A 26,856-nucleotide genomic window follows, 5' to 3' on the forward strand; every position below is an offset into this window, starting at 1 on the left:
AAACATGGTCCTCTATACTTCTCTTGATTCTGAGACTCAGATGTCTTTGCATATATTTCTTTTTTGCTCAGGAGTTGGCTTCTACTGCTTGCAAACAAGAATGCTGACCTATATAATATTCAACATATAAGGGTAAAAAATTCAGCTCTTTAAAAGCTTTTTCTTCTTTGTCAGAGGTTCTACGTTTATTGTCAAAAAAGGAACAGATTGGGGATCATGTCATCATCTTGTTTTCAAAACCAAAGACTGCAATGTATTCTCAAAAAAACCTAAAGAAAACTAGGTAATTAAAAATAATATTCATTTATAAAATAAGTGAAAAGTAAATGAAATCATTTCAAATTATTATAGATTCAATTATAAGGTAGTTAAATGTTAAAACAACTTTACCATGTCTATCAACACAGGAAGAATTCAAAGCATAAGGGTATATTTTTATTAAACTATTTTCTAAAATTAAATTCTAACATTACAATTTGTATATGTAGAATTTCAAATATACCGTGATTTTATGAAAAATTATTTCTTGCTTTGAGAGATCTCTAGTTTTCAAACCTTCCAGGCTAGGCATCTTGACATTTCTATGTAGTGTTTGCTGTAGAAAAAACATGTTCCTCAAGTACATAACCTACAATAATATACTTTGAGTTTTTTCTCTTCTCCTTCTCTTCAGACACACACACACACACACACACACACTCACACCTGACCCTTGAACAACTGGCTTTGAACTGCACAGGTCCACTTATACGTGGATCTTTTTCACTAAAAGTTACACCGATTAAGTGTGCCTGCCTCGCCTGCCTCCCCTTCCACCTCCTCCACCTCCGCTGCCTCTGCCACCCCTGAGACAGCAAGACCAACCTCTCCTCTTCCTCCTCCTCCTCAGCCTCCTCAATGTGAAGATGATGAGGATGAAGACCTTTATCATGATTCATTTCCACTAAATGAATAGTAAATATATTTTCACTTCCTTATGATTTCCTTAATAACATTTTCTCAATAACATTTTCTCTTCTCTAGCTTACTTTATTATAAGAATACAGTATATAATACATAGAACATGCAACATATGTGTTCATCAACTGTTTTTAAGTTATTAGTAAGGCTTCCAGTCAACAGTAGTTAAGTTTTGGGGAGTCAAAATTTACACATGGATTTTTGACTGTGGGGCGGGGGTTGGTACTCCTAACCCCTGTGTTGTTCAAGGGTCAACTGTATACATATATACACACATCTATTCGAAATCTATTTCTAAATCTACATTTATATCCATATTTTTATCCTATATTTCCAGGGTAAGAACACCTAATATCTAGAATTATAAAGTTAAATGGCAATTTTATAAATTTTAGTCTGTTTCTTTATTGCTATAACTTTAAAAATAAAGCAAGAGAAGACATTTACCTGATTCTTCAACCCATGAACCCGGTTGTCCAGATTATGAATCATGGATTCTGCTTCCTGGGCTTTTTGGAGGGCATTCCCTGAGAGGGTCAGGGAGCCGTGGCAGCCGGGACCACCACACCGCCTGTGGCCCTCAGGGCCTGTGCAGAGGGCACCACCACAGGGCGAGAGCGCACACGACAAGTTCCCTAGATCTCCGCACACCTTCTGAGAGAAATGATTCATGTTAAAAAGCAACTGGTGGGCGGAGTTTTTCTAATGCCACCAGGGCTCATTGAGGCAGAGCACTGCTTTATTCATATATGTTTCTTCAATAGGCGTTCATGCTTAGTACATAGGCATGATCCATTGAATGTTTCCTAGGTAACACACATCTAACTAATTTATCATTATTGTGCCAATCTGTCATTTTTCTTTTTTTTCCCTGACCTCATTCTTCCCATCACATGTCATTTTTATATTTATAGTTTTTTTGAAAGATAGTTAAATGTTTAGGGTTTCCATGTAAATTTCATTTTTATTCTTTTAAAATAGAAATTACCTTTTACTTATAATGAGGCAAAGAGGAGCAAATGTCCATAATCTGTACCATTTTGGAAACAGTAAATAATAGAAAATAATCAAATCAAACTGCAATCTTTACTCTTTGATTTTGGTCAAACCTCGACTTAAGAAATAAAAAATTTATATATTATTATTTTTATGGTATATAACAGAACATATATAAACATATATTTTTATATTTATGAAATATAAATATAAAAGAAATAAAAAATATAAGATAGGCAAATACAATTGAAGAGGTCTATATACCAAGTAGAAACCACAAACATTTATATTATAACATCATGAATATTTACCTTTTCATTTAATATTTGGATACCTGGTATCTTAATCTGCTTTAATTTTTCCAATGACAAGTTTCCTTTTGATGTTAGTGTATCTAAGATGGTAAGTGAGTCATTCCTGGTATTTTCAGAGTTATTTATGATGGAACTAGTTTCACTAGTTTTCTTTTCAGCAGATGATGATATGTGATGATACTTCTTGATGTTTTCTGAGGAGTCTGCATCAACACAAATTGAGGTAAGGTAAATTTTGTGAAAACAAATGAAATTATATATTAACTATTAAAGAAATCATTCCACAATTTGGCTACTGTCTTGGTCTCAGTGATCGCTACAAAATTTCAACATCCTCTTCCTTGAATTTGTGTATAATGGAGAAGGACTAGAGGTAGTGTAATAGATATGAATATAATTGATACAGATCACTGTGATTTAAGTCCACAGACATGGGGTGAGTCTTGGCTTCACCCTTTACTGCCTGGGTATGGTCTTGAGCAAATCAGTTAATCTAGATTTTGTAAATTGGTGATAATATGTGAGAGCAGAGATAATATGAAAATACTCTGTAAAATATTCTGCAAATGTAAGGTATTATGAATACCTACATAAATTCAAATATGATAAACCAACTGAGTGCATTTAACTCTATAGAGCAGGGGTTTATACGCTTTTTCAGCAAAGGCCAGAGAATTAATGTTTTAGGCTTCTCTGGCCATAGTGTCTGTTACTACTCACCTCTGCCATGTAGAGCGAAAGCAGCTACAGACAACGTGGAAATAAAGATGTGAGACTGTGTTCTAACGAAACCGTATTTACCAAAACAGGCTGTGGGCAGGATGTGCCCTCCTGCTGTAGTTTGCTGACGCCTGACGCTGAGGCGGAGAACAATAGCTAACAGCAGCTGACTGAGAGCTTTCCATGTGCCCATACTGTACTTCCCATCAGTTTTCTTCCTTAATCTTCACAAAACTGTGTGAAATGTACATTAGTATGATCTTCATTTTACAAATAAGGAAACTAAGCCTCTGCTGAAGTAAGTTATTTGTCTGAGATCTCCCTGATAGTAAGACATAAAGCCAGAATTTCAACCCAGGTAGTTTGACTCTAGAACCTGTGTTCTTAAGCACTTCTCTATATTTTCTATGTTTGTATTAAAATACAAATTTATGAAAGTAATATGGTATGTTTTAATGTAAATTATAACATATTAGGGCTTTAAACTATAACTCCATATTTTAGGAACCAGAAGCTTAGGGTCCCTACGTTACCATAATTCAGACATGAGACAGCCACACCTTATCTTTTTAAACTTTCCTGGTTGTTACACTACCATATGCTTTTTTTTTTTTTTTTTTTTTTTTGAGACAGAATCTCGCTCTGTTTACCGGGCTAGAGTGCCGTGACATCAGCCTAGCTCACAGCAACCTCAAACTCCTGGGCTTAAGCAATCCTCCTGCCTCAGCCTCCCAAGTAGCTGGCACTACAGGCATGTGTCACCACGTCCAGCTAATTTTTTCTGTTTTTAGTTGTCTGGCTAATTTCTTTCTATTTTTAGTAGAGACAGATGTCTCGCTCTTGCTGAGGCTGGTCTTGAACTCCTGAGCTCAAGGGATCCTCCCACCTCGGCCTCCCAGAGTGCTAGGATTACAGGTGTGAGCCACCGCGCCTGGCCTTGCTGCTCTGTTTTCGAGGCAGCTTAAAGATGCTCTAACACAACCTTAGTGCTGTTTGGGGTTGTTTATATTGTTATCTCCCCCATTATACTGGATTATTCATCTCTCTATTGCTACTGCACAATGCCAAGCACTGAGAAAAACTCAGTAACGGCTGCTGGACTGCAAATTTGAGAGGATTAGCATGGGGGCAGTTTTACTTTATTCTACCTGGCTTGTGGTGACCTCTGATGGATTTTGAGTTCTTTCAGTGGGTACTCTCTTCCAGGTGAGGATTTATTTAGGCATTCCTGTAGAGCAATTAGGTTTTCCTAATTGCCTTCTATTGTTTTTTCTTTTTTAGGTCAACATCAGATGAAAACCAGGAGTATACACAATGGATAAGGAAAAGCTATCAATATTTTTGTCTTGACATGGGTTCATGTGTATTTTCCCTTTACCTCTCAATTAGATGGGTTAGGTGTAAAATAGACTCAGTGTTGCCTCTCTTGGTAGGAACAGGTTGTCCACTTCCAAATATAACAGGGATGTCTTCTTAAACAGGGGATGAGCTAATTAAAGTTTTGCTTTATAGTTCCATTTCTCCTCCAAGTTGAACTTAGCTTTAGCATGGCTCACATTTAGTTTTAAGAACTACGCAATGTGAATTAAGGGCCCGTAGTGTGTTGCATGACTCCAATCCCTACAACATTCTTATGAGAAATGTGTTTAATAATTCCTTTTTGCCCCATATTCCTTTGCATTTATGGTTATTGGAAATACAACAGTTTATACCCAGGAAGGCATAGAAGCATCTCTCTCTCTCATTTGCCTGTGGCCAAATTAGAATCTCTAAGTTGCTGATTACTCGAAACCCCTCACATGGGTTAGGACCTGGAAGATCACATTGGGTGTTTGTATATGTTTAGTATCAGACATTGTTAGCCTTACTTGTTGTTTTGGGCAAATACCCTCCAGGCTCTGCAAAGTTTAAAAAGTTGAAATATCCACAAACAAGTAGCACCTTTAATGGGTGTGTCTGCACGCTCTGAAGTGTGCAGGCAGTATGTGGTAGGCACAGGATGACTCACTAATGGAATTTACTATGGATTCCATCAAACTTCGTGCAAAAACAGTTGAAAATGCATTTTTTTTCCTTACCCACAATGCTTGCATTAAGGACGATGGATTGTAAATCAATTTCTTCCTGAAGGTCTTTAAATAAGAGGTCTGCCTCATTCTTCATTCTTTCTATTGTTTCCTTCAGGTCTTGAAATTCATACACCGCTTTGAACTGTTCATTTAGCTGCATGATTTGTTTTCTGTTGGAGAAAATGAGGGTAAATGTGGTTAAGCGTGTATACATTTGATGTATTGGTGGAAAAAACATGCCACAAAAAGTGCCCTCATTATTAGGTATTCTCAATTAGAAGGGATTCCCATCCATCTTCTAATTTTTCATTTGACAACTTATAATTCTACTTATGGCTCATCTCTTTCCTCTTAATTTAGCTTCCTGGAATATTTCAACATTCACTTAAAATATGACCAGCATACAAGATCTAGTAGAATAGAGGTTTTCAAATCTTTCCATTTCAACTGTTTATGCTCTGTCTTCATTTTGGGTTTCAAAACACGTATTCAGACATGGTTCATTTAAGTCAATTAAGAGAGCTGGTCTACATTCAGCTTGCAACACATGATAAAACTGAACACCTTACCCAGCCGGGGGTAAACTCAGTTCATCATTTAGAATAAATCTGTATTGAGCAAGATTCTTTTTAGCACTACTTCTATACAAGGTCTTAACTTTTAGTTTTCATGAGTGACGAGGAAGTTTTCTTGCTGGTGAGTGTTCCCTTGGGTGTGTTTTTCTCCCCCATCACCTTCTTCTTGGATGGGGCACACCTTTGTCCTGCTTCAATTTGCTGGATTCAGCACATACAGTTGGCTCAAGAGAATAATGAATATACCCCCATGATGGGAAAATTGGGTACAAATCTTGAAGGGTACAGTTGAGGGAAGTTATTATAGTAATTCATGGAACTAATTTATCTTGGCAATACTGCAAAGCATTAGCTAACACTTCCTACTGTTTTCTATGATAACTCTCCTTTCTAATTTATAGACTTTTTCTTCAGGGTCCAACTGTCAAGATTACAGTTCTTTAGGCTAATACAAATAATAATAGAAATAATTATTAATAATGTTATGATTGGTACTGCTCAAGCACTATGTGCCAGCCACTATGCTAGGAGACTTGTCTTGAGTAGTTCTCACAAGGGTCCTCCGAAATAGAGACTTGATCCCCTTTTTTGATGAACAAACTGAAGTTGGAGAAATTAAGTAACTTGCCCAAGTAAATTCAGAGAGAGGTGGTTTGACTTCTGAATTTATGCTCATGAAGCTCTGGGGGCGGGGTCCTCCCATTCCCCCTTTAACTTGTAATTTATCCAGCAATGTTTACTATTTAACTCCACCAGGCCTCGAGTGGACAAGCACTGGAGAAGGCAGCCCCTTCCGTGGGGTGCTCCCCAGTGAGGCAGTGGCCAAGGAGCACAAAGACGTGGGAAGAGGACACAAGCCTTTCTCTGAGAAGGTCAGGGCAGGCTTCAGGGAGGAGGTGGTGCTGGGGCGGCCGTTAAAGAGAAGCAGGAGTCCAGCAGGTGCACCAGGAGGGAACGGGCATCTTGGCTTCTGTGGGCTCATCACTGCAGGCCTGGCCTGGGGACGACTCTTCTCTTGCTCTCTTCCCTCTGGCTCTGCGTGGGCCTCCTGCAGTCTCTTTGTACAGAGCATCCCCCGTGGACTGGCTCATTCTGCTTTCTTGGTGCCACTTTGTCTGTCATTTTCCTAATATCTGTAACCACATACCAGTGGTCCACGGGCCAAAGCTCACCCTCAGACATGTTTTCTTTGGGCATTTTACAGGTACTGTTGGGTTAGCAGCCTGCATTTTAAAGTGGGGATATTTCCATAAAAACCTGGATATTTGACATCTCTTGAAAAGTGGGGAGATCTGGTAACACAGGGCCCAAATCCTGCAGTGTAAAAGTCTTTAGAGGGGTATAGATGTGCCTGTTCTCACCTGCCAGTTTGACCTAGCCCTGTGACCTCCTTGGGCCCTGCCACTGTGTTTATGATGCATACATTGTCATACATTTCTGGGATATTTGCCTATAGATAATGATTGGGCCTTATGTTTACACTTGTGTTATGTATGACATAAAATTCTGCAGCTTCAACTATTCATTAATCCAGGAACTTTTACTGGGGAGGAGGGCTATTTTGCTATATAACCACACTTTTAGGGGTTTCTTAGCAGACTATGTGCTTCTATGAGGGTAGAAACTATACTCAATTCATCTGGTTTTGCCCAGAGCAGGTTGGCAAACTTTGCCTGGGGAGTCATAGTGTCTCTATCCTGACTACTCTACTCTGGCATTGTAGAGGGAGACCAGCCACAGGGGAAATGTGAATAATGGGTGTGGTGGTTATGTTCCAGTGAAATTTTATTTATGAAACCAGGTACCATGGTTAGATTTGACCTCTGGACTGTAGTTTGCTGACCCTGGACCCACAGCAACCAACGTAATCTCAAGAAATGGTTGATGAATGAAAAAAGGATTCAGTAATATATGATAAAAATGATCTTGCATTTTGGAAGAATTACCATACTTGTTATAAGACTACGCATTAATGTATGGACTTCTAAACAACTAAAGAATTTGGGAAGATTGGGCAAATTTTCCCTGGCTGCATCATTGAAAAAAATATATTGTTTGTTTTTAAAATGACTTCCAATTTCACATCTTGCAGCTCTGCTGGGTTTGGGCTTCCCAATTAACCTCTTACTGATTGCCTTTTTGTTATAATTAATGGCATCTGGAAAAATCACAGGTAATACTAACTAGGTAAGAAAAAGGCAGATAAACATGATTACTAGCCTGGCTAATAACTGAACAACTATCAGTTTTCTAAAGTCACCATAGGTGCATTTCTAAATTGAAGGCTGACGATGTTAAAGGTCAGTAGGAGTTCAGGTAAATCAGGAATTTGGCTATTACTTGAGCACAAATCTTACCTAACGGAGTCATGATAATCCTTGACTTTTAAGAATTTCCCTGATGAGAAAACAGGATGTTTCAAAATCCTTTCTATTTCAGACATGTTCTCTCTGAGGCCTTTGAAGTCTGCCTCACAGACTGGCAGGGGCTCTCTTTTATCTTGCATGGTAGCGGCCAGCCTACTTAACCCTTGCACAGCTTCGGAGAGGGAAGAAATGTTGTGGTTCCACTGATCAAAGCACAAGTGACATCGAAGACAAGTAGGGAATTCCTGGCCATGACCTGGGGCACAGCGATCGCATCGCTGGCCGCTGACACCCTCGCGGCAGCGGCACCTGCCTGTGTCTGGGTCACAGACGGGCTTCTGGGCACCTGCCCTGCTGCAGTCGCACGCTGTAAAGGAAGAGAGGGAAGGAGCAGAGAATGTCACTGGGTCTTTTGCTTATGACTGGCTCAAGAATAAAGTCCTTTCCCCTCTCCTGAGAATCTTTCCAACTCACATTTCTAAGGTGAACATTTGAAACCAATAGTTTCAGAGATCTGTGCAATGGCCATTACAATATAGCATGCCTCTCTGTGTGCCACTGACAAATCAGTTCAAGGCTTCTCTATGGGAAATATTAGATGTCATTTTTATTGTGTGACTGTGAGTGTATACATATGGGTTTTTCATCTTTTTGAGTGAGAAGCATGGATTTAATTGCAGACAGCACGGTAATAACTCTGCTGCCACTGCCTCCCAGGGTGATTCAGGCATGTCATAGACTCTCTAAGAAGTCCCTTGACCACATTTTTTTTTTTTTTTGAGTAAAATCCAGCCTGGGTGTAGAGAACCATGTTGTTTTCTATTATATAAGGAAAACTGTTTCATTCTCAAAAATAGGGAGAAAATTAAATTCATTTTGTCTTAAAAAAAATAACTGATGCCAACACAGCACTTTATTTGGGTAAGTTTCTGACCAATTCCACGGGTGGAGGATGGGGAGATCTAGTGGTGTTACTGCAATTTCCAAAAGGTTAAGGAATCACTAGCCTACATCTTTGGACAGACTGTAAGGAACAAGTGATTTAAAAATGCATTTGACAGCCTGAGTAAAAATAATGCCAATTACAAATAAGAACTGATTAGCACACACTAGGCTCCTGAACTAGATACCATCTGCCTGGCACATCCAGCCGTGGTCCAGAGGCCTCAGCAGGAACCCCTTGGGGGCAGCATTATGTCATTTTACCAGCTGGAGGCCAAGCTTCTCCCTCATTAGTGGCTCTTCCCAGGAGCTTTGGTGGGGGGTCTGTGGCCTGAGTTGACCATTTGCAGTTTCCTCTACTGCTTCACTATAAAAGATGAAAAAGCATTTTTATGAAATAAGATTATTGAAATATTATTGGGACACGGAATGAGGCTCTCTGAGACAGATTTGCCAAGAGCCAAAATTCCTCCCTGGTTTTTAAAGTAGGAATTCCACTTGGAAAAGTGTGTGAGGCCTAGAGTAAGTCATTGAGAAAGGGTATTTGAATGGGGCATGGGAATGAAGGCAATATTATTTAGGCACAAGAGCACATTTATAAGGGAATGGAGAGGAGGAAGGAGCTACCATGGGTGGGCTATGTAGGGGTGACCACAATGATAAGACCGTTACATTTGACATTTCTTTGGGTTGAGTTCCTCTAGAAGCTGACTTTAAATGAAGATTCAAACATCCTGCCTCTTAGAACCAACCCAGACTCTAAATTAGTGCTGTCCAATATGGTAGTCAATAACCGCATGTCGTTATTTACATTTCAATGAATTAAATTAAACAAATAATTCCATTTCTTAGCTGCTCTACCACATCCCAAGTGCTCCGTAGCTACCTATGTGTGGCTAGTGGCCCCTGCATTGGACAGCGAGGGTGCAGAGTAGTTCTATCACTGCAGAAAGTTCTACTGGACAGCTCTCTGCATCCTACAGCTAGTGGAATGAAAGGCACTAGAACGCAAACTCCAAGAGGACGGGCCTTGCCTTTCTTGTTCACTGTCTAGAGCTCCCAGTTGGCATTCTACGAGTACTTGGATAAATGAATAAGGGAATACTCGACACACCCAGAATCTTGGGAGTCGCTTTGAGGACATATCTCCTTTCTGGCTTCCTATGATCTATCGCCCAGCCTTACCTCCACCTGGGTTAGTCATTTTACTCAATATGCTTCCAAATAACAGAAGATTGGCAAAACCTCCTTAGAGGTTTGTTTCATTGTAATGACTCTGAGGAATTTTAATATAGGTTACAAATTTCAATATAGGCCACAAATTTAATATACACTAAACACTTTAATATACGAGAAAAATCATCTTTTTTATAGGGCTACAACAATATTATTTTCAAAACTAGGATTAGACTTTGTGAATTTTCTAAGTCCACATTGTTAAAAAGCAACAACCAAATAAAGACACTTAAAATTCAGCTGGTTCGTGGCATGCCCATGGCAGGGCCAGGCTGACCGTAGGCGTGTGTTTTTACAATTCCCAATACTCACGCAGGCATCGGCCCCGCGGATCACCATAATAGTCTTCCTCGCACTCACTGCAACGTTTCCCGCCATAGCCTAATTTACAGGGACACTGGCCTGTAAGCTGTGAGAACAGTCACGGGTGAGGAATTGACAAGCTTTGTGATTGAAAAACATGATGCATTTTAATAGGAATCATTCTTCCCTCCAGTGATTTAGAACATACAGCTGTGCAAAGGCGGAGGAAGTCTGATTCCCATGGCCAGCAACCACCCCCGACAATACCAAAGATCAGGAGTTAATGATGTGTTTTGGCTTAGGGCTCTTGAATATACCGCCTGCTTCCAGCTGTTCAGGGACAGGTGGCCCCAAACTGGAAAATATACACAGATGTAGATGAAAACAAAACACATGATGGGAAATGGGCCACATTCTTTTCCTCTATGGTTATGGGAGTTCCCCCATAAGAGAGAGAGGCCAAAGACCTGGTCTAACATTCATCAATTAATTTGGCAAGTAATGTTTTCATTATGGAATGTACAATGTAGTTTCTACCAACTGGACTTGTGTTTTGCTCAAAAAGAAAACAACATCTTTTTTGTACTTTAGACCTAATTGCTTAATGACAGCTATTTAACTGTGTTTTGGGGAGAAGGCTGAACTCTCCTTTACCTTACCAACTGGATTCCTGACCAGCTTTTCTGAAAACTAAGGAGGTTGAAAAATACAAAATAAATACAGGAAAAAATACAAAATAAATCACTATTGTCACAGTCCTAAATAATACCCAGTCAATTCTGCTTAAACAACAACTCCATGTTTCCAGTGGTTAAGTAGCTGGATTCATAAAGTGACTGGATCTACCAAGTTTCATCCATCTTTGGAGTTCTTACAAGATTTGTTCAAACATAGGGAGTTATGGAGAGCTTGTTGGGCTGGGGCCTGTCATATTGCGAAGTGTCCTTGATTGCTGGGTGGTGCTTTCTTATAGTGATGTAGAATCTGCCTCCTCGTAACTTGTTGCCATTGTCCTGAGTTCTGTCTTAAGGAATTGCACAAAACAGGAAGTCTTCCTCTTCTCGTAACTAGAGATGGCCACCTCAACTCGCCTTTGCTTCTCTTCTACGGGTAGATCACCCCTAATTCCTTCAAGCCTTCATAACAGAATAGCACGGTTCTACCCATCATCTTCGTTGTCTTCCTTTGGACACATACTAGTTTGTTAATAATGTTTAAAATGTGGTGCTCAGAAATGACAACAATGACCGTGGCACTGTCTGGCCAGTAGAGTAGATAACGGGACAATAACTGTCCTGAACGTGGCCATGGCACTCCCCTGCTCCAGCCTGCCCAGGCATTGCCTGTTTGGCAGCCCTGCCACACTGCTGGCTCCCTGGAAGTCTGCACACAATGAAAGTCTTCAGATGTTTTTCACAAGAGCTGGTGCCAAATTATTACTCCCACCCTATATTTATATAAGGAATTAAAAAACCCCAATTGCAAAACTTTATTTTTACCCTGTTAACATTGCATCTCCTTGTTCCCAGCCTACATGATAGCTTGTTAGGATATCTTGTCTCTTGTTCTGTCTTTATCATATTAGCTGGTAACTTTGCAATATCTGTAAATTTGATAAGCACGTTTCTTCAGCTCCATCTAAACTGTTGAAAATGTTGACCAGCATGTTTGGATCTCTCTGTAGGAATGCACCAGGGACCACCTTCTGGCTGACACAGAGACATTTATCAGTAGTTGTTTAAACAGCTGGGAATGTAAAGGTCCACATGTCTTCTCTCCAATGAAAGTGTTTCCTGATTGCAGAAAGCAACCTTCCCCGAGGGATCCTCTATGGACCAAATAACCCAAAGCATCCTTGTTATGAGAGGCATTTTGGTTAAATCAATGCCATTTGACTTTCAGAAGTAGGCTACTCCCGAACTGTGGTCTTCACTAAATGCTGCTACAAATATACTTTCCAGTAGGTCTAAGAAGCAGGTAGTGATGTTGAGATCCTCAAGAGTCCTACAGGAATTAGGAAGCCAAGCAATCACATGGAGATCTACTGATTTATTCCATGCTTGGTGGCAGGTGTGGGGAGTGCAAGGGAGCACATGAAACAGGCATGGTCATCCAGTGCCCAGAGCTTGGTTCCTAACACCATTCTCCAGGAAAGGAACTAGCACTGGTTGGAGAAATGGCTGATTCTAGGACGGGGGCAGGAAATATATAAGATGAGCCTAGAGCTTTTTGTAGTACCAGAAAGTAAGGAAGTGCTCTTAAAAACCCTATAATATTGGCCTATGTCAAAGGAACACAAGGGCTAATTAGAAGAGCTTCCAATGATCAAAGCTGAAACAGTCTGAACAATAACATAGAGTAGTGTTGGACTATAATGAAAAGTATGGTATAAATATCCCTGAGTCCATACTGATATAAATAAATGGTTGAATGAATGAATGAATGGTGGACAACAGAGAGATTTCAGTTCAGAAGCATTCCAATGATTCATGGAGGTATTCTGCCCTCAAGCAGGTAGAGCATAACTCCCTACTCCTTAACTGTGGGTTGTACATAGGGACTTCCTTCCATAGAGTACAGTCTGGAAAGTAGGAAAAAGACTCACTTTATGATATAAAGACCTGACAAACACTACTTTAGCCAGGTGACCAAGATTTACATCAATAGTGACATCATGTTAATAATATATACCCTTGACATGATGTGATAGGAATGTCACTTTACCTCTCTGGTCTTATTCTCAAAACCCATAACACCAGTCTACCCATGAGGAAAATATCAGATAAATTTGAATTGAGGGACATTCTACAAAATATTCCTCAAAACTATCAAGGTCATCAAAAACAAGGAAAGTCTGAGAAACTGTCCCAGCCAAAAGGAGTCCAAGGAGATAAGATAACTAAATGTAATGCATTTTGGATGGGGTCTTAGAACAGAAAAGGGACATTAAGTAAAAACCGAGGAAATCTGAATAAATTAAGGAGTTAATGATAATGCATCAATACTGGGTCATTAATTGTGACAATGTATCATTCCAATATAAGATGTTAATAGTAAGAGAAACTGGATATGGGGTATATTTCCCTTGTTCTATCTATACAACTTACAAACTTGTTCTAAAATAAAAAATTTATTTAAGAAAGGGTATGGTGTGTTTGTGTGGGTTGGTGGGGGAGGGTTGGAGAGAAAGAAAATGAAGAGAAGGGAAAACATATTCTCTATATAAGAACTACTTTGAAAAGTTTACTTGTGTAAGATTTGACCTTTGAATAATAAGTTGAACAGTGGAGCTGAAATTGGAGGTGAGCCATGCTTACTAATTGAAAAGACTCCAGTTTCTTAAATTAGCATTTTGATTCCAGTTAAACCCTGATCCCTATATTGTAGATTTGACCTTTTCTAAAATTTCTTGTCATTGTTTTACCCTTTCCCCCCAAGCTCTATTAATGGGAAAATTGTTTCAAAGAATTCATTCATTAAGCCAAAAGACGGAAACCAAAACAACAAAAAACTAAGCATATTAACAAATAGTTTTTCCACAAATAGATAGTTACAACCATTAAAAAATTCTGTGTTCATTGTTTTACTGAGAGAAAATCACATGTGCAGTTTTAAGTAGCACTAACTGTTTATGAAACATTGAAGATTTGCTCCCGGTATACTAGTTTGCATTGTTGTTGGTCTGGAAGCAAAGAAGACACTTTACCCATATGTAAAGCAATTGGTGAATTATAGGGAATTTTTATAAGTGGAATTGTGGGCTCTGAAGGTACCTATTTATTTTAATTCTGATTAACAATCATTTCTGATTAATGATCTAACTCTTGGGTCCTCTCTAGGTTGCCATCTGTGTTTCACTGTGTATAAATTCTGACTTCCCCAATCACAGAGAGGCCTAGGGAAAAGAGAAGCTGGCAAAGCTTAACTTTGAGAGCCTCATTCTCCTTTTTTGGTGCTTTCATTTCTGGGTAAATGCTGACTCTATCCCCTATGAGGCCAATCCTGTTTATAAACTGTAATGAACAATTGCACATACAGAAAACATTCCTTACACACTTGGAAACCATGTCTCACCATCAGTTCTCACTCTGAGTGCACTAGTAAGTTTTAAAGTGTCTTGCCTGGTCACAGTGGCTACTTTGGGAGTTCTGAGGGTCACAGTTGCATGACTGACATCCTCTTCCGGGGACCAGATTCCAGTATCCGTCAGCACAATGGTCACAGGCCAGGCCGGTGACATTTGGCAGACAAGGGCATCTGCCAGTGACAGCATCACAGAGACAAGCTCCCCCACCAGGGGGACACTCAGCTGGATTCACACCGGAAGGATGGCAGGAGCATCCTGGGATGATAAAGCCGTCACTAGAGATAAATTCGATAATAACACTGGCATTGAACAAACTGTCTGAACAGCTTTTTAGACCTGGATGTATCCTTTCTCCAAAGGGCTCTAAGAAACACCTTATAATAGTATACTTATAATAGTAGAGGATTTATCAAAGAATCTAAGTAGGCTAAACCCATTCAATGGTTTCTGATCCCCTCAAGCAGCAAGTTCATATAGTTCAATTTACTATGTGCCAAGAACTCGCAGTTAGGATGACTAAAAGTCTCATTTTTTCCCTCATGCCACTCACCAAAGTTCCATTTATTTAAATGATTTGAAAACAATGGTTTACTAAATTGACTTGGGTGAACTGAAATAGTTAAAATACCTTCTGAAAACGAGCAGTTTATTTCCCGTTTCTTTATCATAGAATCAAACCTTTGTCTTCTTCTACATCAGTGATTCTCATATTTATACATTAAAGTCACTTAATGAGCTTGTCACAGTGCAGATTCCTGGTCCTCACTCCCAGAGATTCCGACTCAGTGGCTCTAAAGTACAGCTCAGGAAACTACATGTTCATTCTCGGGGTACCCGCCCCTCCCCCTCAGCTTCCAGATGCTTCCGGCACAGGTGGACCATGCTCCGAGAAACAATGCTTTCAGCTGTTATAAGCAGCAGTCACAAAAGGCAAACTAATAACACCAGTGAGTACACTGTGGCTGCACCTGAGAATACGGCTGTAGCGCGGTACTGATTTTTGCTGAGGCGTTCAGTGCAACAGCCCAGTCACCCAGTGGGTGCTGCTTTTGCCTGCTGGGACTGGCCTAACTGAATTGAGCATGGGACAGCTGACACCACTCTCATAAGGTGCCACTCAGACACATCCCCCCCTGGGAGCTTCACAGACTTACTTCTGCAGGTCTGATTGAGGGCTGATCCGAAGTAACCTGGTCTGCAGAGCTGGCAGTTTGGGCCCCGAGTGTTGTGCAGACACCTAAGGCACTCCCCTGTCACCCGGCTGCAGGACTCCGGATCAGTTACATCTATGTTGTTGTTGCAGGCACATGGCCGGCAAGGTGCTCCTGAAATTTTCGGATTTCCATAGAAACCGGCAGAGCATTCTCCACACTGAATACCTGGAAGAAGTGGGGAGGAAAAGGGAGTGGGGTGAGGTCTGAGTACTGGGGGAAGGGAGAGATTGATGTAAACAGGAAATTATTGGGCTCCTCTAGGAATAATGAGAAGTCACATACTTGGCGTAAATAAGGAAAATTGTTCTAAATTAACACATTCATTTTCATTATTATTCTTTCAGAGCTAAAAAGCCTATGGTGAAGAGTGGATTCTAATCTTTCTTCAAAATCTATGGAGCTGTGGGCACAGATTTCTAGGTCCTTATATACTCAGAGTCACCCCTGTGTGCCCCAAAGGTAACCTCCTCCCCGTTCACCCTGTAGCAGCCCAACACCCATTCGATCCTAGGGCTGAACTATGGTTAAAATACAGCAGCCTTGAAGGGAAAGTCCCAAATAGCAATCGCCTGAGATACGTGTCTAGAAGTGAAGATGAGCTAGAGCAGTCCTCTTGGCATATGCTCCCTGGAGGGAGTTTCTAGTAAGCGGAGTATGGAGAAGCCATCCTTCTCTCCAACACTCGTGACCCTGCCTACCAAGAGGTAACTGCAGTAGTTTAGGAAATCAGCCTGTGGGTCCACTCTCCACATTTTAGTTCATCCCACTTGGAAATGCTCTTGTAGCCCAAACATGGTTTCAGTTCTCAAAAACTGACCAACCATGGAGAAGTGGCTACAAGAGAAGAGGTAAGAATTAACTAGAGCCATGTGTAACCTTAGATGTAACAAATAAGGAGAAAATCAGTCATGTAATTTATTATCATGATGGTAATTATCATTGAAGAAAATAATAGTGCCATATGTTCTATGTATGATTAAATCAGACTTCGTAAGTTTTTTTCTTGTTTGCATTATACATTCACACTCATGCTTAAACTCTTTAAAGTAAAATTTTGGATTGAGCAATAGATACAAATTTTGAGTTAAGACTTATGCAATGTCTGTACACTGCCCAAATGAGTGCTTTAAGACATCTGAAAAAATTATGATATTCTCTCTGAAATATCAAATTGATTGCTTAGAATTATAAAAAGAAAGCATTTGGCTAACTAAATTTCTAATTTTTAAATTGCTTTGATTTATTTAAAATAAAATTATCATGTTAAGATATATATGTGATTACATAGTATATGTTATAAGCTGAAACTATGTATAAGTTATAAGCATATATAACATGCACAATCACATACATATCTTACTTAACATGTGATAATTTTATTTTAAATAAATTCATTTGACTTGATCTCATTTGGTCAGTTTTCCATAACATTATTTAAAAACAGGTATTGCTCAGTGGAGTTTTTAATTGCCATTGGTTTTTGAACCATTCAAATTCTTTGTTCAGCAAATTAGCAAATTGTGTCTTCTTAACATTTTATACCACTCATTTGTCCAGGGCAGATAAATTATGAATGTGTGATCATTTTTCAGATTGCAGTGTGGGACAGAAGGAAAAAAAACCATCATAAATTATACCGCATACCTACATAACCTTGAAGACAATTGCACACTACATCTGAGCTCCAAGGATTCTGATAACAGGAATGGGCAAAATACTGATTGCTTGAGGGAACATCTGGACACAGGCAAGGACGACAGGGCTGTCCTGAAGAAGGATTTCCATAGTAACCATCCATGCACCTGTCAAGGCAATTTCCTTTTACCAAAATGTTCGCAGGAAAAGCTCACGTGTTCGCATCAATGTGGATTTGCTATGCTTTAGGACAGTGCAACTCTCAAAACTCAGTATTTTAGAAGGTGCTCATTTGCTCTGTAAAAGGACTTTTTGTTTTATATTGAAAGTCTCAAGGTGTAGTCATTAAATTCAATATAATAGCACTTGATTTACATGTCACATTTGAGGAACATAAGAAGCAATTTGCCAGGTCAATGTGTATTATCAATGTAATCCAACATTTTCTGGCTCATAAAATGATTTTAAAGGACGATGGAACAATGAATGGTCTCCCCCACCCATCGCAGTCCTTCTACGCTTGAATACTGCTAAGTGTCTACTCAGTGGGCCTCCATTGTGAGATCAGAACAAAAATTTAAAAACTGAAACATTAGAGTGCATATGAATTCCATACCTTTCACAGTTTCTTCCAGTTGTAAAGCCTCCACAATTGAAGCATGATCCCGTCTCTGGATCACACTGCTCAGCAAACCCGTTACAAAGGCAAGGGCGGCAGTTGGGAAATCCAAAGTAGCCCGCCAGGCACCGATCACAGCGGTGGCCGGCCACCTCTCCGTGGCAAGGACACTGTCCTGTTACTTGGTCACATACCGTGTTCTTGGATCCTTGAGGATGGCAGTGACATGCTGGATAAGGCAAAGAGAGGTGTTGGGTGGGGGCAAGTGGTGTGGTGCTGAGGAGTCACAGTTCTGATTTTGCGTCCCTGTCCCAGGCCAGGGGAATACAGTGAGCCTGAAAGGGCTTAGAACAGAGGCTGGCATATGAGTCCCAGGTAAATGTTAGTTAAATAACAATTTGCTGATTCACTTAATAAACAGCATGTTGTAAGCAATTGGGCCTTATGAATATTTGTTGTTTATGCAGAAGAACTAAACTAGAAACATGTCTTTAACAACTTAAACTTCTATATATCTTAGGAGTCAAAGTATAACTTTGAGACTATAAAAAAACGTAAGAATCCTTCTCACGATGGTCAGACTGCTCTTTTTCCTAGACGAAATAGTAGAGGCCCAATCCTTTTCTGATAAAGTGTTGAATCCCTCGAGCCAATCTTCCCTGGACAAAAGTGCGATGCCTGTTTGTTTGATAGGGGAGGCGTGGGGAGGAAATGTTTGTTCTTTTGTGCAGATGCCTTTGTGTGTCTTAAGCACCTTGTAACTTTTTTGAAAAAGAAAAGAGGAAGTAATGATGGGCCCGGGTGCCATTCGCGGGGTGGGCAGCCATGCCCAGGCAACGCCCAGGACGGGGACCATCTCTCTGAATCAGGACTGAAAAGATAGGCTCCCCCACCAGAAAGAGAAATGAACCTACCCATAGGTTTTCATGGTTCTTAAGGTAGGTTTCCATGGGAAACAGTATTTTCACTAGCGGTTTACACTGTGAACAGAGAACTATATACTCTGTTGAATTATCAACCATGGATGAAGCCCCCTCTAATCCCTTATCGATGGGTGGCTTACAAAATGAGTTCCAAGGCTGTTTGCAACTCTAGCATCAGAAAGGGCAATATCCTCAGTGGGGCAGGTCTTACCTGTGGTGACAGTGTTATCCATTTCTTGACCTCCCAATCTCATCGTTATTTTAGCCTTTCCAGCCACTGGGCTTACGTGCTCGATCATAAAGCTGGGTTTGCACAGCCAACCCCCTTCATGGTGTCCCCACATTTTACCTGCACTACCATCCATTTGGTACAGACTGCAAACTTATAGAAGCATGGACTGTGTTTTGTTCATTACTCACGGTTCCTAATAGAGCTCTATACACAGTTGGTGCTCACTGATGAATGGATGAACGAAGTATGGTGGAAAAATTTTCAGTATATTTTATCTATGTAGATAGACAATCTGAATAACGTGGTCAAATTTCCAATCCCCCTCCCCCTTACAACTCCCCACATCACTTTGCCTGCCTTCAAAATGTCAAGGTTGTGAACAAGTGTGTTTCCCCTTGTGTTTTTTGCTACGTACAATGACAGCCGTGCTGCCCCAAACCGTAGCTTCCAGTTGAGCACCTGTCACAGCAGCGCCCAGTCGCACCAGGTTTACACTGGCACTGGCCTCCAAGTCGGCTGCAGCTGGACCCAACCGAGCCCTGGGGGTGACACTTGCAGGCTGCAGCGAACAAAGGCAGAGAGGTAGAGGTGAAGGAAGTGGCAGAGAGGCACCTTGCCTTGTTAGTTCACTTCTCCTTCATTTGAGACCTCACTAATCCTCTGCTCCCTCCACTTCTACATGGGGATAACATAGGTTCTACCTCATGGGATTGCTGCATGGAGCAAAGGCAATATGGTCTGTGAAGTACTTGCAACAGGGTTTGGCTTGTTGAGTGCTCAATAAACATTACTTAACAAATTAATAAAAGGCTTAAAATAATTGTTTTAGATTATTAATTATTCTAACATGATTATTACTGTTGATATTATTACTTCAATTCCTGACGTTCTGCACCGGTGGCGAAGTATACCTCCTAGTTTTTGATTTCCCTTATTCCATATATTTCAGGAGGTGGATGGCACCCTAACTTCATAGCTCTGTCCTAATGGACGAAGCATTTGCTTGGAACTCAGGAAGCTTAGGCTGTCATTGTAGCTGTCACTTTGTGGCAGTGCTTCTCAACTGAGGGACAATTTTGGCTCCCTGGGGACATTTGACAGAGTTTGGAGACATTTTTGGATGTCACAACTCAGGTAGGGTGATACCGGTATCAGATATGCTGCTAAACACCCTACGGTGCATAAGGCAGGCCCCCACGATGAAGAATTACCCAGCTCAAAATCTCAATAGTGCCAAGGATGAGAAACTTTTCTTTATAGTTAAGTGAAATGGGCAAGTTACATAATGATTTGGGAACCTAATATTAATAATTTCATTAATTAAATGAAGATTTTTGGATGAAAGAAGTTGTTTAGAGTTCCTTCCAGCCCCCAAATTCTAGGATTCCGAATGAATATTTTAGGACCATCGTTCCAACAGTCTAGCATTCCAATGTTACTGCCAGGCTGCTCTTTTATACGCTTACCGAACCGTGCACCATGATTCCAACATACCAGTACACTGCTCTGCGTAGCTAATTGTTGGGTGATGGATATTTTGGTTGTTGTTTGGAATGGATATGGATACTAAACTAAATCGATTTACGCACATTCCAAAAAGCATTTGTACAGATATCTCTGCTTCCGTAGAGCCTGTTAAACAGATACTCACCCACCGCGCCATTGTGTAGCTTGGCAGACATGCTGACCATAAGCCTTTCACACACGCCGGGGAGCACTTGAGGTCCCATTTCCGAGGCAAGTTCAACACAGTTGTGCAGCTGAATCTCATCTAAGTCCTGCTTGCTGCAGAAATTCTCCAATGAATTGATTTGGGGAATAAGGCCAAGCTTTTGAAATAATGAGAAAAGAAGACTTATGTTCAAACTATCTGCTGTTCAAGATTCTAGTTATACAAAAAATATAGATCTATGAGAATAATGGTTCAAAGGAGACTCAGTCTAATCCTTTAAATTGCTTAGGACTGTAGAGTTTTAAGATTTTCAATTTATTTGAGAAATCTTTAAATATTTATATTAATTGACTTATGGCAAAGAAATTACAACAAGCCTTTATCTTTTTATTATCATTATTATTATATTTTACTTGCTAATAAATTTGTCTTAGCTTTGAAAGACTTTTAATTAGGCTTCTCCCGATAAATTAAGAAATTAAAAGGCTTAGACACTGCATCCCATAGTGTTACTATGGAATTCTAATTTCACAAAATTCTCAGCATGTAAACAGTAGTGTTCTACATCACACTAAACTGGTCTCTTGGAGCTTCACAGCACAGATTAGCATATTAAAGGCTCTGAAAAGTCCTGCAAGAAAGATACTTTTTAAACTTAGTGCTTCTTACACTTATTTAACCACTTGATCCCATATCCAAATAGTACTTTCTAACATGCCATGAAACCAATATTTCACAGGTGCCCTATTGGAATTGCAGGGTTAGACCACGCAGCTATTGTGGGGACAAATGCTTTGTTATAAGCTTATTCTTAAATAAAAATCGTCTAGAGTTTAATACCTATGTGAAGAAAAGCTGTTCAGGTATATTTTTTAAGAAGAGTTTATCTAAGTCATGACCTAATACTACTCAAAATGCTTATTAATGGCTTTGGAAGATACAGTAGAGAATGTGTTGGTAAAGCATATTGACCACATCAAGTTGGTTATTTTGAACATCTGGTGTTACAAACTGCATTGAAAATAGGTTTTAATTTGGCAGGTCAAGTGAGGAGACTGAAACTGGCAGCACAGATAAATCTCCCCTGGCCGTCCTTTTGCTTTGTCCATGCTGAAGCTAGTTTCCATGGCCCTTTGCTTCAGCCCTCCCCAGTCTTTCCCTAAGTGTCCTTTGACGCTCCAAGCTGGTGCAATTTCAACCCTAGATGACTTCAGTTGACCCTTGAACAGCACAGGGTTGAACTGTGCAGGTCCAACTGTAGGCAGATTTTCTTCCACCTCTGCCACCCCGAGACAGCAAGACCAGCCCTTCTTCTTCCTCCTCCTCCTCAGACTACTCAACGTGAAGACGATGAAGATGAAGACCTTTATGATGATTCATTTCCACTAAACGAAGAGTAAATATATTTTCTCTTCCTTATGATTTTCTTAATAACATTTTCTCTTTAGCTTACTTTATTATAAGAATACAGTGGATAACACACATAACATGCAAAATATGTGTTAATCAATTGTTTTTAACTTATTGGTAAGGATTTTGATCAACAGTAGGCTATTAGGAGTCACATTTTGGGGGAGTCAAAAATTATAAGTGGGTTTTCAACTGTGGGCAGGGGCTGGCCCCCCTCGCCCCCACGTTGTTGAAGGGTCGGTTGTGGAAGAGGTGTCCCCACTACTTGTCCTCTGCCCTCTGGAAACCCTTCTGTGCCCAGTGCTTTCTTCTTCGCTCTCTGCCTCTTAACTGACATTTAATTGGGCTTCAGTCTCTCCCATCTTCAAAATAGCTCCTTGATCTCATACGTTCCTCCTGTTACTGCCCCCGTCTCGGCCCCTGGACAGCCAAATTTCTTGAAACATTATTTCCTGCTGCCTCCTCTCCCCTCAGTCTTCACGACAATACAGTACCTCTGCCCCAGCCCATCCCTGAATGTTGGGGTCCCTCGGGGTTCTCTCATCAGCCCCCTTCTTACTCCACAACTACCTCCTAGGGGACCTTGGCAACACCGTGCTGCCATCTGTAGGCGGAATTTACGTCTCCTGCGCACCTCTCCGGGGTGAGCTCCGGATCTGCACTGAGCTAACTGCCTACTGGCTCTCCCACAGGCTCCGCAAACCAAACATGCCGAACCCGCTTTCCTTTCTGTGCCACCCCCTGCCGTGCTGCTCAGTGGAGAAAACTGAAGGTGGTCGCCTTTGACACCTGCCTCCTGGCCGTCAGCACTCGCCACCTAACCCACACCCCACCCGCAGCAAATCAGTCACAGCCTGGGCAGTTCTACCTCTTAGGTGTGTCTAGGTGGCGTTTATTGCTTTGTTCCCCTGCCGCTTCCCGAATTCAGGCCACCTGCGTTACCACAGTGGCAGCCCCACAGATGTCCCAGCCTCCACTCTTGCACTCCCAATCAATTTTCTACACCACAGTCATGGTGATCCTTTTAAATGCAGTTTGTTCAGATAATCCCCATTGTAAAACTTCTCCGAGGCTTCCCATTGCCTCAGGATAAAATCTAAACCGAGAGGATGCTCTCCTCTCCCCACTCCCATCCTCCTAGGTCCCTGGTTCTCAATATGGGGGGCACCTCCCCCCCTAGGGAGCATTTTGAAAATGCGTGGGGGTGGCTTTAATTGTCACAGTGATCGGGTGGTGCTCAGCCCTGGCATTTAGCAAGTGGGAGTCAGAAATGTGAGACATTCTCACGAAACAGAATGTCCCCAACAGCTTTTGAATGTTTCACTGAAAATCCGTGAAGGAGAAAATCCTGTTCCCAATGGTCTGAGCTGGGAGCCTAACTATTTTTTTTTAACATGTAAACATGTTTATAACACAGCTGCTTTGTGGCTGTCTCATAGATAGTGATTCGACATCTACAAGCATCTTCCCACTTCATTGTAGCTCTTGGTGTTTCCATGCCTGTGCATATACATACTGAAGTCCAGATGATTTATTTATTACTTTTGATTGTTCCTCTGTATTAATATTAGCACCTTACAGTGTTATTATTTGGAAGTTATAGGTACAGGTAGGCTATGAATTTCATTTCAGGATAGTAAAGAATGTTAGAAAATATTTGTAATAAAAAGGGGCGGTTGGGGCAGATGAGGCCGAGAACCACTGCATGAGTCACACTGCGCTTTTTGGGTCAGTCCCTGCCACTGCTCCCAGGACCTAGCACCCCACACTGTCACCACCTGCTTGTCTGCATCCACCCTTCAGAGAGTGAGCCCCAGGGCGGCAGGGATGGTGCATGTCTTGTTAACATCTATGCCTACTACCGAATCTCATTTATACTAAGTGCTTCAAAAAAATTTGCTCAATAAAGAAGAATATTTACATTTCTACTATTGTATCTTTAAGTTGATACTAAAAGGACTGCATTCTCCAAACACAAACCAAGTGGGGAGAGAAGAAGAAAAAAGCCAGATGGGCTAGGGCTGGGGACAAGGGCAGCCAACTGGAGATTATTTACAGCTATTGGTCTGAGCCGGTTTGGAGCTGGCCATTCCTGGAACTCAGCAGATGGACCAGATGACAAGAGTCCCTGTCAGCTATAGGATTTTGTAATGCATGACTCATTTTTTCTCCTAGAAACTTCTAAGTACTTTATGTTTACCAAGTGTAGTCCATTCCAATTTCAAAAGAAGAATGACAGTTTTATATTCTACAATGCCTAATATACTTTTGACTCTAAACACAGTTTTATAGAAGCACATAGCATGTAATCTGGACAACTGAAAACAAATTTCAGCTGCCTCACTATGCTTGTCAAACAAAAGGCATTTGTGCAGAAGGAGCGCCCATGCTTGAACAAAGGTTTCATTTGATCTTCTTGGTCATATACTCTGGTCTTAGATGCAAATGTTAATCTGGCTGCAGAGGAGAATGAACTTTGAAAGGGCCAAGTCCCAAGCAGTCGCGTGTCTTATTTCCCAGAGCAGCAAAAGCGGTGGTGTGGCATTAATCACAACGGTCTGTAATAATGAAATGTGCAATGACTTTCTCCTACTGGATATTTTGGGTTGGGGACTACAGTGGACGCTGGAGATGCCCGGCTTGGATCCTCTGTGGCAGGCTGGTGTACCCATCCTCCAGCTGCTATGGCATTGCATTGGCTCCTAAAAGGCTCACAGCTGTCCCTTTCAGAAAACTTCACTCAGCCACCGGATCCAGGAGTTAATATACTCACTGGGTGGGGGCTGGGGGTGCAGGCGATGGCGGTGATGAACCTGTAGCCAACGACTTCAGTGCATATAGGCCCACCCCTCTGCCTCCAGGTGGGTTCAACTCTGTGGTGCAAACCCTGCTCCCTGTGGGGTCAGACTGAAGCCATGCTGCAGCGAGACCACATCCTTCCTTCCCCCATCCTCTCCTAGTTCCCTCACTCCTCTTCTCCCAGGAACACACCCTCAATAAATCACATGCACCTGAATCTCAGCTTCTGCTCTTAGGGAATCTGACCTAAAACAAGGGTCTAGGGCCTTTTCCGAGGTTTCTGACAGTTTGCAAAGATCAGATTGCTCTCTTAATTTTTATTCAGGCTTCAGGGTTTTCCATAGCTATATGTAAGGGAATGAATGATTGCTTGAAAACTGATCAAATGGATATATTTAAAACTTAAGTTCAAATCATTCACTTATTGCCTCTATCAAACATCGTTGTAATGATTTTATTTACATGTCTGTCTTCTGTATCAGGCTGAGAATTCTTTGAGGACAAGAACTATATTTCATACCACAGGACCACACAGCCTGGCCCGTGTCCACTCAGTGAACAGGCGATAAACGGATAATTTGTACAGATGCATTTAATACAGCATCAAGTGACAGTCTTTGGAATTTACAAAGTTTAAAAATATTTAGGATATGGATTTAAAATGAGAGGTATGTTGGTTCTTACACATTTGAGTTTCATGATTATTACAACATCCCTTAATGACCTAGGACTTCATCAGTTTCTTCACTAATTTCACTACTTTCTGCACTGTGAACCTTTCTTTACTTTGCCTAAGTTCCCAACTTTCAGCATTTTTTCCCCTAAATTAAACCTGTTGGATTTGATTTGCTTCCTTTTGCAACTCACTTGTTGGTTCATGAGTGCAGTTCTATTTAAAGCTCCTCAGTAGAGAAGATGAGTTATATGGATAGAGAAATTATGATAGTTTAAATTCCCATTTAAGAGTTTGTTTCTGCTTTCTACTTCATTTCTACCATAATAAGGAAGAACCTCACCTCAACTCTTACACAGCCCTCATGTGCAGGATGTAGACCACCTTTGCTTAAGGTTGCCTGATAAAATGTGGCCATAAAGTCTCTGTGCAACTTTTCAACTCTGCGTTTCAGCTTGAAAGCAGCCATACCTGATATGTAAGCACACAGGCCTGGCCGTGTTCCAATAAAATTTTGTCGGGCTATAGTTTGCCAATTAAATCACGATATTAGGAGATTCTCACAAATATTAAAAAATGCAATTTTAACAAAGCAATTTGATTTTTATCCATGAAGTTACCTTTTAAGCCCCCCCCTCCAATTCTGTACAATTCTGTTAAAGGTGGGATGAAACTGGTACTTTCATACTTTTCTGATGATCCTGAAAATTAACTGGGGAGTGCTTTCTAGAAAACATTTTGACAAATTATTTCAAGAGCCATAAAACCTTAAGTAAGGAATACATTTAAAAATATTTTAAAAATATGTATCAAATGTACGTGGTAGTGAAAAATAGAAGCAACTTACATGACCACGAATAGGGTAATAGATGAATAAGTCAATGTACTGAATGCCCCAACTCTGCCCAGGGACAAGCCTGGGTCTGAAGGGCTGCCCAGAGTGAGAGGTTTGGAAGGAATGCCTATGGCCCAACTCTGAGGAAAGATGCTGAAAGAAGTCACTTAGGAAATATTTTGCACGGTTCCTAAAAATGATCAGAAGACTACATAAGCACCATAAGAAAATGCTTATGATAAAATGTGAAGTGAAAAAACTCCATATACATAATTT

General features: G+C 40.7%; 1 protein-coding gene across 2 annotated transcripts in view; it reads right to left on the bottom strand.

Moving 5' to 3' along the window:
- Positions 1-26,856, bottom strand: part of LAMB4 (laminin subunit beta 4) — a 95,068-nt gene that overhangs the window by 16,142 nt on the left and 52,070 nt on the right. For both annotated transcript variants that reach the window (XM_069461864.1, XM_069461863.1), the window contains exons 18-28: positions 20,843-21,020; positions 19,607-19,750; positions 18,034-18,265; positions 17,427-17,584; positions 15,723-15,947; positions 14,603-14,823; positions 10,491-10,587; positions 7,992-8,367; positions 5,069-5,229; positions 2,268-2,473; positions 1,408-1,611 (exon numbers count right to left, since the gene is read on the bottom strand). In XM_069461864.1, coding sequence (XP_069317965.1) covers positions 1,408-1,611; positions 2,268-2,473; positions 5,069-5,229; positions 7,992-8,367; positions 10,491-10,587; positions 14,603-14,823; positions 15,723-15,947; positions 17,427-17,584; positions 18,034-18,265; positions 19,607-19,750; positions 20,843-21,020 — 2,202 coding nt within the window. The remainder of the gene's footprint in view (positions 1-1,407; positions 1,612-2,267; positions 2,474-5,068; positions 5,230-7,991; positions 8,368-10,490; positions 10,588-14,602; positions 14,824-15,722; positions 15,948-17,426; positions 17,585-18,033; positions 18,266-19,606; positions 19,751-20,842; positions 21,021-26,856) is intronic.

Source organism: Eulemur rufifrons, chromosome 29, assembly GCF_041146395.1.
Source record: "Eulemur rufifrons isolate Redbay chromosome 29, OSU_ERuf_1, whole genome shotgun sequence".
NCBI classification, from domain to species: Eukaryota; Metazoa; Chordata; class Mammalia; order Primates; family Lemuridae; genus Eulemur; species Eulemur rufifrons.